This window comes from Ambystoma mexicanum, chromosome 3q (assembly GCF_040938575.1).
Source record: "Ambystoma mexicanum isolate Mex_15411 chromosome 3q, UKY_AmexF1_1, whole genome shotgun sequence".
NCBI classification, from domain to species: Eukaryota; Metazoa; Chordata; class Amphibia; order Caudata; family Ambystomatidae; genus Ambystoma; species Ambystoma mexicanum.
The window spans coordinates 1,204,024,186-1,204,036,553 of NC_090926.1; the positions used below are offsets into that span (position 1 = coordinate 1,204,024,186).

The following is a 12,368-nucleotide window of genomic DNA, read 5'->3' on the forward strand; positions in this document are numbered from 1 at the left end:
AAAGGTTGCAGAGCCCTGTAATAAGTGGACTAACAATGTTAATATATGATAGAGGAGCTTATGGCTATTTCCAGGTCTATGACAGTTAAGAGTCGTCTTGTTGGTGATGACATCGAGGGTTACACATTTTTAAAGGGGGCTATAATCTCATAAGTGCCCTCTTTTGCTATTCTGTTCACTGTCTCTTCTTTACAATGTGCATTCATTTCTCGAAAGGCTGTCTTCTGACAAAGATATAATATGACTCGCCTTCTTAGTTAATGATTGCAAATGTGACAGTTACTATGCACAGGTGTTGGCTCATATTTTGGATACAGTTAGAGGTGTAAGGAAGGCATGGTATCAAACGGTAAGACAGACACAATGTGACCACAGTTCAATGGTGTTTATTGAACTTCATGTGGGTTTGAAAAATGCTTATCTAATCCTAAATCTAAAAGAGGGAGCAAGCTACGACCATCGAATAATAATAACACAGTCCTAGTGGTGTCTTGTCAAAATAAAAGAGTCTATACTAATAAACATATTGTCAATCATCTAAATACAAATAGTGTGGGAAACAATGTTCTGCAAAAGAAAAGTGTTCAAGAAATATGTCAGGATATTCAAGTGGTTGGCTTCCCTTCCCCAATGTTTTTAGCACAGGACTAGGCGGCACACTCGAGCTTAGCACAGTCTCTGGTTTCTTTAGCACGAGGGTGCAGTTGAAAAGTTCAACATCATGGCCTTCTGTCTTAAAGTCTTTTTGCCATTCAAAGTCTCTTATTCCAGAGGGCCTGATGTAACACGACAAACATCAAAGCTCCTTTCTTCTTAGGACTTCATATGTACAAATTCTTCGATGATTTTCGCTTCACCCTGGGTCCCCCTGTCCCTGGCTGAGACCCACTTTAACACAAAGCTTTCAATGGTTCTCCCTCTGCTGGGCTGGGACCAACTTTATCTACTTTGTTAAAAACTAACTTTACTGTTTCAACATCAAAGACTTTCAATTGTGCGCAGGATTTTGCTTGACCCGTCGCAGGACCACTTCGATTCACAATTCTTTACAACTTTTTCACTTTTGCCACCTCCCAGCTGGATACCTTACAGAGACCTTTGATTGAGCACAAACGCGGTGCAGGACCACTCTTTCAAAGGTATTGTATCTTGGTTTCAAAGTTCAATCACTCATCAGCAGTTCAACTTTACTTGCATCGGTTATCACACACGTTTTAAACAATGTTCGTTCCAGGGCTCGCCATACAATGTTGCCTCTTGCAACCTTGGCTTTCAAACAGACTGGTCTTGTATCGGTTTTCCCAACTAACCGGCTGTGTTGATTTCACTGATGCTACTTTGTTCTTGGGGCCACGGACAGTACCACAGCGGCTGGCATTTCTCCCTGCCTTGATTATTGACGCGGGAGGGCCCCGGGTATCTCCGACAAACAAAGCAGGATTCTTCAGCCTTACTGGTCTTACACTTTCTATTCTCAAGGTTTCAGGAAAGTAACGGTTCCTTGTCAAAAAGGTCAAGGGAACTTCCCTCCTTGTGACCCCATTCTGTCTTGCTATCTTTCTTCTCTCATTAAACTGCCATCTCGGAACTGCTGTTTCCTTGTGTGCCTTGCCTCACTCATAGGGTGCTCTCGTGTTCCACCTTTAATACATGTGGAGAAGCTTAAACAAAAGTCAGGTGTGTGTGATGGTCAGTAATTGCTGGCTATCCGTGAGAAAGTGTTTGTGTTGTAAAGGGGGAGGAGGGTGAAGTGTTCCTAAATATCCTATCTGGTAGGATGGAGTAAAGGTGTTACAGGGAAAGGGATACCACTTCTCACCATCCGGTGTCCCACTCCCACTCCCCGAAGACCCCTCACCTAGGTGATCCTCCCACTCTGGTCCACCCCCAGGAACTTGGTCCAAAAGCAATAGCCGTGTCCTGGCCACCTGGATGACAGATCCCCGGGGACTAGTTGGTGAGACATCTTCTGGTTGTGGTTAGGTTAACATTCTGATTACAATGTTTGTATTTCACAAACTGTACATTGCCCTAGGTGGATAAAAGAGTGTTGCCAATGATCATGAAGACAGGGGAGACACGTTGCAGTGGTGGAGGGAGGTCTCATCATTCTCCTCTGTCTTTCCTCAGAGACCACGCCAAGTCCATGTTCCCCAGTGATCTCAGCGCCAAATCCAGTTTACGTTGCATACGGTGGCTCCATTTTCATTAACTGCACCACGATGTGTCACTCCGCCATAGGGACACTAGGCTGGGAGACCTCCTTAAAGAAGTCTGGAAGGATGACGGGCCCTCAATGGATCTCAACAAACCTCACTGACATCAATGAGTGGGTCTCTTTGCCAAAATGTTTTCTCGTTGAAGCTGGACAAGCAAGAATCACCAGTGTAACCATCAGAGCATATGGTAGGTGATAGGCTCTATTTTGTGTCATGTGTCAAGTGCAGAATAGCCTTTGCAAAGTATATTGTTGGGAAAAGGTGTTTTAAATGCAACCTAATTGTAGCTGTGTGCTTGTTTTCAGGAACTCAGCTCAGTAAGCGTGAGTCTGTCTATGAGAAAGAGTAACCATCATCTGCATGTCACTTAGTTAATTGCTTCTTTTCTATCATAAGTAAAAACATTTTTTCTAAACCCCTTTTGAGAGTTATTTCTTGGCGTAGGAAATTAGATTTTTTTCCCTGAACAAGAAATTAGCTATGACTTGATTTATCTTCAGCCATGACAATCACTTCCAAATTGTGTAGTACTACATGATCTCTTCCTGAAGCAGACCCGCGCCACATGCAGTAGGGGTAGACACATGTTGATTCTCTGACTGGTACTGACAATAAATCTATGTGGGTAAATGTGAAACTATGTCAGTATTGACTGTATAAGAGGTCTGCAACCTGCAGCTCTCCAGATGTTTTAGACTATGACTCTGATAATCCCTCATGATTGTCTATGCTGCCTAGGGCTGATGGTAGTTGTAGTCCAAAACATCTGGAGATCCAAAATGTACAGACTCCTGGACTGCATGAAATTGCCAATCCGTGTATTTGCATTTTTTCCTTCATGCATTTCCACTTTGTTGCACCCATTTTACATCGGTTTACCTGTATTTTGTAATATGCAACTGTTCGTAAATTCATTGCCTTGAGATAATAAAGATACTGCGTTTTTATATAGGACTTAATAACAGATTCTTCCAACTCTAGGTGCTGCTCCATCAGTTATTATGCTTAACAAATGTGATGGTCCTCAGTTTATTAGCCTCAGAAAGATAAAGGCCTGAGTTGACAAGACTGGGATCCAAGCCTATAACTGCAGGCTGCACTCAAGATACCTGATTATAGCTAAAGATTGTTGGCCTCTTTAAAATCTCAACCCTAAGAGTACAGTAACAATGGGACGCCACTGGAACAACAGCAGAGTCAGACGGGAACCAAGCAACAGAAACCCCATCAATACAAAAATTACCACCCAACCGACCACCTCCCGGCTTGCATGTACAATACCCAGCAACAATGACCCACATTTGGCTGGGGAGACAGACTACAAGCCAGACCCAATACCTGCTTTGTTTCCCGTGTACTTTTTAGTTACCAGTGCTTCCCATTCCCTTCATGGAGCACTCCTGGGGAAACAAAGCAAGAAAGTAGGTACATGAGGACAAGAACCGGAACCTTGGAACCCCCCCACAGCCAAACGCGCACGCAACTCAGTCAAGAATACAATGCTAGAAACCAATTTCAGATCTTTGTCCTTCAGAACATTGATGCCGAAGACCACATGACCCTAAGAAGAACCTCTAACCAATACCCACCTTTTACCACCACAGAGCACCCCGCTGCCACATTCTCACTTGAACCGCAACCAACAATCTACTGGACCTGTTTGTCAACGAAACATCAGACCTGATGCAGCTGCCTACTCCCACAACCAGTCTATCGCATGTCATCTCAAACCCCGGCTCCCACATGGACCATGAAGCCGACACCAGGCACACAATGACGGTGACAAAGGATCCAGGAGCATTCTCCATGATACACTGCAGCCTGATGAACACCCGCTCCACCTGCAAACACAGGAAGGAGATCCGCAAAATTCTCAGTGAAAGAGCAACCTGGTTCTCAGGTGAATGTAATTGCACACAAATCGATCCCTGACAATTTCAAATTCATCCAAGTCGACTGGCCTGGCAAAAGAGGAGGAGGTTTCACCATGGCCCACAAGGCACTCTGTATCTCGACTACACAGCACATGGACATCCCAGAATGTGATGGACTCTTAATCCACCTCACACTCAACCATCAAGCCAACCTTTAATTCCTACTTATTTATAGGCCACCATCATACAACCCGACGTCACAGAAAACCTTGCAGACATAATTGCTAACCAAGTGATACAATGCAAACATCTAACAACTCTTGGAGACTCTCACATTTGGTTCAAAGAGCAAACAGAATCAGCTCTGAAAACATTGAGCTTCTAGTTGGCCAGCGTTTACCTTAAACAAATGGTTAAAGGAGCGACTCATACTGCAGGCCACACCTTTGACGCAAGGGGACCCTCCTCCCCTTGCATTTTGGTAATATGGAGTCAGCATCTAATGAGTTCCTTCACTATTAACTCACCAATGCATCAACTCCCGATTCACAAAGGACAAACAACCACCACCAGGAGAAGCTGGAAAACTGCAAACCTGAAAGAACTCAGAAATCTTTTTTTTTTATTTATTTATCAGCAATTTGGTTTAAAAATTAAACCTTACAGCTTTTTATGTATTTACAGCTATTTATCAAACCATGTGAACGGCAAGACTTAAGAAAGAAAAGAAATAAGAAATAAAATAAGAAATGAAATAAGAAATGAAATTTAAAAAATAAAGTAAGAAATGAAATTAAATGAAATTTCGAAGCAACTTCACAGGGGTTCCTGGCCCCCATCATTAACATTTTATTAATACAAAACTTGCATCACAGACATACAAAATATACTGGTCAACTAGGATTCTGGCGTATTGTCCATTAGCAAAAACACTTCCTTCAGGAATGATAGTCAAACCAATGTTACCGAAACTCGGCCACCTTGAAGTAGAATTAATCGACTGACAATGTGGTTAGTTGCAAAAGGAATTTGCCCAGCCACTTGGATCTTTGCAATTTCAACACCGGACACCTTAATGTCAGATGGAACAATGTTTCCTACTGATCTTTACACAGTCTACAGCCCGTTATGACCATAAAGTTTCATTTTTCTCACGTTTTCCCAAGTGTTGATCCAGTCTTGATTGAATAATTTCTGTTTCACTTTTCCCAGGTTCCTCATTAAAGTATCTTCCGATGTACTTAAGTCCTGCAGAATCGCAAGGCAAGATATTTAGGTTTTTTCCATGTCGTAAGGACCACTTCGGTATTGTGCTGTAACACTTTATTGAACACTTTGAAGCCAACCCCTGGGGTTCCAAACAAGCAGTTACGGTAGAAGGCTAGGGTTTTCCACAAGGTAGTTGAATTTATTGAGGACCAGCCCAACTCTTCTCTTATTAACTGGATGGGTAAGCAATAAGGCAACAACGACACCGATCTCCAAAATAGGCCCACCAGTTTAGGCCATACTGATGCTGAGAGGGTAAACGTAGCTTCCGCTCCATAAGTCAGGATAGGAGAACGTGCAGAGTTTGAATTGAATTAACCGTGCTTGAGAGGCCAGGTTTCTGATCTCAGATCTTAAAACCACCTCTCTTTGCACGTCCACTGCACTGTTGTTTACACACATCTCTGGATAGATGATGGTAGGAACTTCAATGCTTTTTTTTCCCCCTTTAGAAACCATGAAGCTTTAGTGGAGATCTTCTGACCAGTTCTGCCCCCCAGGATCAAAATTCTCGATTTTGCAACATTTACGTTTAGTCCGTTTGCATTAACATAAACGGCCAGGGCATTCAACTGTCTTTGCAGTCCCACTTGTGTCTGATCCAAGAGGATTAGGTAGTCCGCATAAAGCAAGCGGCTCGACGGCTCCCCCGCAATCCTGGGGGGGAAGGGACCATCTAATATTCTCAAATGCAGTGGAAATGTAAGAGGTGAATTGGTTAAACATAGCTAGAGCTAATGTGCACCCCTGTGTTAGGCCTTTTGATGTTTTTATAGGCTCTGAAAGGTGGCCAGTTTTGTCCAGCCTAACCTATAAACTAGTATTCGAATACAGCACAGTCAGTGCTTCTCTGATATCTGAGGGCAGTCGCAGTCCCTTAACTTCCTCCAAAGCTTCGATTTCTCGATAGTATCAAACGCCTGGGTGAGATCGATTGATGCTAGGTGTCTTTTTTGCTTGACTCTTGATTTTATCAAATTAATTAAGAAGAGATTTAGGGTTGTCCCTATACCTTTGACGACCTGCCATTGGTCGTATCTTCCCGTCTTCACACTCCAATCCAAGAAGGCCCTCAACATTAAATCTCTGAAAATCTTACCCATAACATCCAAAAGGGCGATGGCCTATAATTACCTGGATTAGACCTCTCGCCCATTTAAATATGGGAATAATGACCGAAGAGCACCATGAGTCGGCAATGGTCTTTGTACTCTTGATTTTCATGAGCAGATCGTCCATCAAACTGGACCATTGTTCCAGATATTTCTTTAATATACAGTTGGTAATACCATCAGGCCCTGCCGCCCTTGATTTACTCATGGTTTTAATAAGATTCTCAATATTGCACCTCTATGTTGAAAAAGACCATGCACTCTCTGACATTCATTCTTCCTCCTTTATGTCATCATCTGAGGCAAACAGGGCACTAAAGTAATTCCACCAAACCTCAGGCGGCACTGCATTGGAGATCAAAGACGTCTGTGGGGCAGTTGAATTATTAAGCAACCTCCACATTTCGGAAGTATTTTTTGCTGAGACTATGTGCAGCATGATTTCAGCATCTCGTTGATGTAAGGTCCACTTGTGTCCTATAAGGCAGTTTTTATATTCCTGTTTACATTTTTTCACTGAGATTTCACTTAGGATCTTCTTTTAAGATGGTTCTAATTTTTCTTTTCAGCTCTTTCTTTCTTAAGGCTACCTCCCAAATAAAGGAGTGATGTTTTACAAAATTCTGGGCAGGGAACTCTCCCCTCAGACTCCTTAAAGGCTATAAGGTGTGTACCCTTCTCCAACTCTCCCACTGCATCCTTGCACATTTTGAGTCTATTATGACCTGTTTCTACTTGGGGAGCATCATGCCCCTTTGTTGTCTTCACCCCAGCCCATCTCTTGATGGTTATAGACAAAATACCATGATCACTAAAGTTCGACATCCATATCTGCAAATTACACAAATGAGCGTAAATAATTTCAGAAGTGAATAGGTAATCGAGTGTCTTTGCCTCCTTTGCTCTCCTCCAAGTGACTTGGGCCGGGATGTCCCCTTCAACATGGCCGTTGGCGATATGAATATTTTTTTCCTCCAATTCGTTCTCCAAGAGAGCCCTCTTATGACTAAGGAGGGTGCGTTGTTATAGGATTCTGTTATCAATGACGCTCTATCATCAAAGCAATTGATATTAAGCTCTCCACAGAGTAGAACATCCAACTTGGCCCTTGTTTCCATAGCTTCCTTGATTATAGCATGGGCTGTTCTTACGAATCCCTCCACAGGTGACGAGGCAACATTACAGTATAAATTTAGGATAATAATTAACCTCTGGCTTTTTTGTTCAACAGGTCCTATTGTTGTGTCTTGACTGTCGTGTAGTCAGGAGAGTCCTCTATCCACAAGTGCCACACAGGGAGGAACAAAATACACTCCCTGTGCAACCCTTGAGGCCACAGGTGGGAGATCTTCTTCCTCCGGAACCGCAGACCCTCCGAACTCCGGACCACTGCAAAGAAAGCACCGGTTAAGTTATGCGCCTAACAACAACCACTAGCCAAACACAAACAACTGGAACGGTCTTACCCACTGGAACGGTGAGGTACTCCTGTATATCTATGGGGGTTTCCGGGATTCTCCAAGGGCCCTCCTTACTTCGAGGGAAGTGCAGGAAGGCCAGATGTGGGTTTAATGGGCCGGACCCACCCGTTGTCAGAGTCCTGAACAAGAACCAAGTAAACATAGTGCCAAGGGATAAAGCAAGCGGGAGTCCAAGAAGCAGTCCGTGATCCGTGATAGGCAATGCAGAAGACAAAAACCAGGGAGATCCAAAACCAATCCGTGAGGCAGTCCAAGGTCGATATCCAGATGATCAAGAAATCAGGTACGTAGCGCCGGACAGTGTCCAAAATTAAACAGCTGTGAAGCATCGGTTGGACCGACGCGGCCGTTTAAATACTGGCACTTCTCTTCCCTTTCGGACACGTGATCCGCAGGTTCCGGTCACGTGATGTGCGGGTACAGCACGTGTGCGTATCTTTTGGGTCACGTGAACCGCAGCCATGTTATGAGAGCGGGAAGCATTCCTGGTATGCGGAAGTGTGACGGCACGAAGCCGATCCTTCAATCGCCATGGGAGTCGCCACCGAAACGGGTATTGCAGCGAGCGGGTAGCAGCACGCTGGAGTCTAGGTGATGGCAAAGTAAGCGAGGAGGGCACAGGTGAATCCCGGAACCGGGCATGGGGTCGGGAGGGACTACAAACAATGGCGGGGGAACTGGAGGGAAAGGGAACCTTGCTAGCCGTCGTGACACCTATACAGACTAACAGCACCTGTATCAGAGGTGATGGACAGTTCTCCCCAATTACATAAAAGTCTCTGTTATTTTTCAATGCAAGTAGTAAACCCGCTGCTGGCCGGGCCCCACAAGGCCTTGGTTGGGGGGTTTATATAAACTGAATAACCCTGCAATATTGGTAAATCCCACAACCATGTTATGTTATGTGACTTGGCATTTATATAGCGCTCTATACATCATTAGTATGACCTCAAAGCGCTGCTAGGTTGAACACCCTCGAGGACCGTAGTTCTGGTCAGTAGAGATAGATAGTGTCATAGGGTGCGTGGGTGCACCAGATATGTGTGCAGCTGATGTAATTTCTGGATGGTAGCTGCATCCTAGCGTTAGGTGTGGTGCTGTAGATATCAGTTAGATGTGTGCAGTCTGGTGGGTGGACACCCAGACCGGGCTCTGGCTGCGTTAGGCCTGAAGGACGCATATGTGAGCAATTAGCTGGAATGTGCTTGGCTAGCTGCGTTTTATTGGGTGATTATGTGTTCATGGGGTCGTGTTTGTATGTGGACAGCCAGGCCAAATAAGTCAGAAGTATAGCTGTGTTCTAGTTGAATGATGGAGTATTTAGTAGAGGGTAAGCATGGTGATGTGATATGATGGTTATATTTAAAGCGCCCGAGACCAGGCACGTGAAACAGGGTGACAATGATCAGAGCGATACATGGGCAAATAGAGACAGGGGACAGGGTTTACAGTGATAGGAGGGGGATATGGCTATATAGCAACAGCATGGGGAACAGGAAAGCAGGGTACACAATCATACACGTGTGGGGCAAGTTAACATTTACATTTGCATTTCATCCGCTCTATCCATTCCATCCACTCTGTCCATTCCATCCATTCTGTCCATTCCATCCACTATATTCAGTCCATCCACTCTATCCATTCCATCCATTACGTCCACTCCGTCCATTCTGTCCACTCCATCCATTCCGTCCACTCCATCATTTTCGTCCACTCTATCCATTCCGTCTATTCCATCCACTCTATTCATTTCATCCATTTCATCCACTCCATCCGCTTCGTCCACTCCATCCGCTCCATCCATTCTATCCGCTCTATCCATTCCATCCGCTCTATTCGTTTCATCCATTCCATCAACTCTATCCATTCCATCAACTCTATCCATTCCGTCCACTCTATTCATTTGGTCCACTCTATCCATTCCGTCAGCTCTATCCATTCCGTCCACACAATCCACTCTATCTATTCCGTCCAGTCAATCATTCCATCTACTTTATCCACTCTATCTGTTCCGTCCACTCTATCCATTACATCCACTCTATCCATTAAATCCACTCTGTCATATTCATCCACTCTATCTATTCCATCTATTCCATCCACTCTATTCATTTCATCCGCTCCATCCATACCGTCCATTCCATCTAGTCTATCCATTCCATTCGCTCTAACCATTACATCCGCTCTATTAATTTCATCCACTCATTTGACACCATCAATTCCATCCACTCTATCCATTCATCAATTCCATCTACTCTATCCATTCCATCTATTTCATCCACACATCCACACTATCCATTCAATCCATTCATTCCACTCATTCCATTTGATCCACTCCATACACTACATACACTCAATCCAATTCCATCCAATTCCATCCACTCCATCCAATTCCATCCACTCCATCCATTCGTTCCATCCACTCCATCCAATTCGATCCACTCCATCCACTTACATCCACTCCATCCACATACATCCACTCCATCCACCCCATTCACTCCATCCATTCTATCCAGTCCATCCATTCCATCCTATCCTGTGGGTAGGATTAGAGGTCTTTTAGCACCAGGTAGATAGTCTCATTGTGTGATTCGTCATTGTTTTTTGGGGGATTCAGACTTATCTTTAGGGTGGTCATTGGTGTTATGGGAAGAGTCATATTTTTAGTAATTTGCGGAATGACAAATAGTCTTAGGTGTGTCGGATGTGAGGTTGAAGCGAGTTCCACAGAGTAGGGGCCAATGCTGAGAAGGAGGATCCTCCAATCCTGAAGGAGATGGTGGTTGGGATCACTAAAAGGAGGGCGGAGCTTGATCTTAGGGTGCGGGGTGGGAGATAAGGTTTTAGCTTGTCTTGCAGTTATAGAGGGCCGGTTTTGTGCACTGCACGATGAGTGATGCACTGGGTCTTGAAAGTGGCTCTTCATCCAACTGGGAGCCAGTGGAGGGTTTTGAGAGCTGGAGAGGTGTGGTCTCTTGGACCATGCGCTAGTAGCATTTTGGCAGCAGCATTTTGCGTTCTTTGCAGTTTATTTAGGTGTATGCTGGGGACTCCAAGGTAAATTTTGAAATGGTAATGACAGGACTTAGATACGTTGTTGATTTGACGAGAGAGGGTTAGGTCAGAGTCCATAATGCATTTAAGATTTTTTACTGTGGCAGAGGGGGTGGGCGGTTGGCCCATGGATGGGGGCCAAGGTAGTGGACGGGGGAGAAGCTCTATGTTTCCGCACACCATGATTTCAGTTTTAGTGTATTTTAGGAGGAGGTGGTTTCTAGTCATCCAACGGTCGATGGCGAGGAGGCAGGCTGCGAGGTCGGGCTGAGAGTTGGAGTCTGAGTTGAGAAGTTTTAGGATGAATTGTGTATCATCGGCGTAGTTGTAGCACAGGATATTGTGCGTGCGGATGATTCCAGGAAGGGTGGACATATAGAGTTTGAGTTTGAATAGGACGGCTGATAGACATGCGCCTTGTGGTACTCCAGTATTAACTGGACGAGCGGCTGAGGCAAAAGTGGAGAGGAGGGTTATTTGTTTCCTGTTGTTAAGGAAGGAGGCGATCCAGAGTTTCCACAGATTCCTAGGAAGTGGAAGTGGTCAAGAAGGTTTGAGTGGTTCATTATGTCGAAAGCTGCAGAGAGGTCTAGGAGAATTAGTGCTGCGCATCCTGCAGAGTCACCTGTGATTTTGAGATTGTCCCAGATTGAGACCAGAGTAGTTTCGGTTCTGTGACGTGGTCTGAAGCCTGATTGGACGGGGTCAAAGAGGTTGTTGGATTCGACAAAGGCGTTTAGTTGGAAGTATGCCGTTCGGTCGATGAGTTTTGCAAGGAATCTGGTGTTAGAGATGGGGCAGTCATTTTTGGGGCAAAGGGGGTTGAGGGATGTTTTCTTTAGAAGAGGCTTGACATGTGCAGTTTTGAAGGCATCGGGAAAGATCTGAGAGCTGAGGGAGTCATTTAGGATGGTTCTTGCGTACTCTCCTGTGCAGGTGGATGAGAATATTTCTTTGAGGACTGAGACGGGGTAGAAGTCAAGGGGAGAGCCAGAGGGTTTTCGAGCAGAGAGAAGGTCGAGAAATGTATCTCTGGAGATTGGTCATCTGTGTGTCTGAGGTGCTGGGGGCCAACCCGTCTTCTATCAATAGTCGGGTCTAGGACCATGTTGAAGTCTCCCCCCACCACCAGTGGGCACTGAACGAACAGTCTCAATTTGTCCCCTATCTCCTCCCAGAATTGGGCCTGGCCTTCGTTAGGACAATACACTACTGCTAGTGTCAAGGGGGACCCCTGCAAGGAACCCCGCACCATCAAGTCCCGACCTTCGGGGTCTCTCTGGATGGCCTCCTTTTCAAAGACTGTATCCCTTGCCACCAATATGGTCACCCCTCTTTTTTTGGCCTTGTGGGAGGCATGAA

General features: G+C 44.9%; 1 protein-coding gene across 3 annotated transcripts in view; it reads left to right on the top strand.

Annotated features, from left to right (window-relative positions):
* Window positions 1-12,368, top strand: part of LOC138447751 (intercellular adhesion molecule 4-like) — a 190,425-nt gene that overhangs the window by 89,715 nt on the left and 88,342 nt on the right. For all 3 annotated transcript variants that reach the window (XM_069604064.1, XM_069604065.1, XM_069604066.1), the window contains exon 2: window positions 2,131-2,406. In XM_069604064.1, coding sequence (XP_069460165.1) covers window positions 2,131-2,406 — 276 coding nt within the window. The remainder of the gene's footprint in view (window positions 1-2,130; window positions 2,407-12,368) is intronic.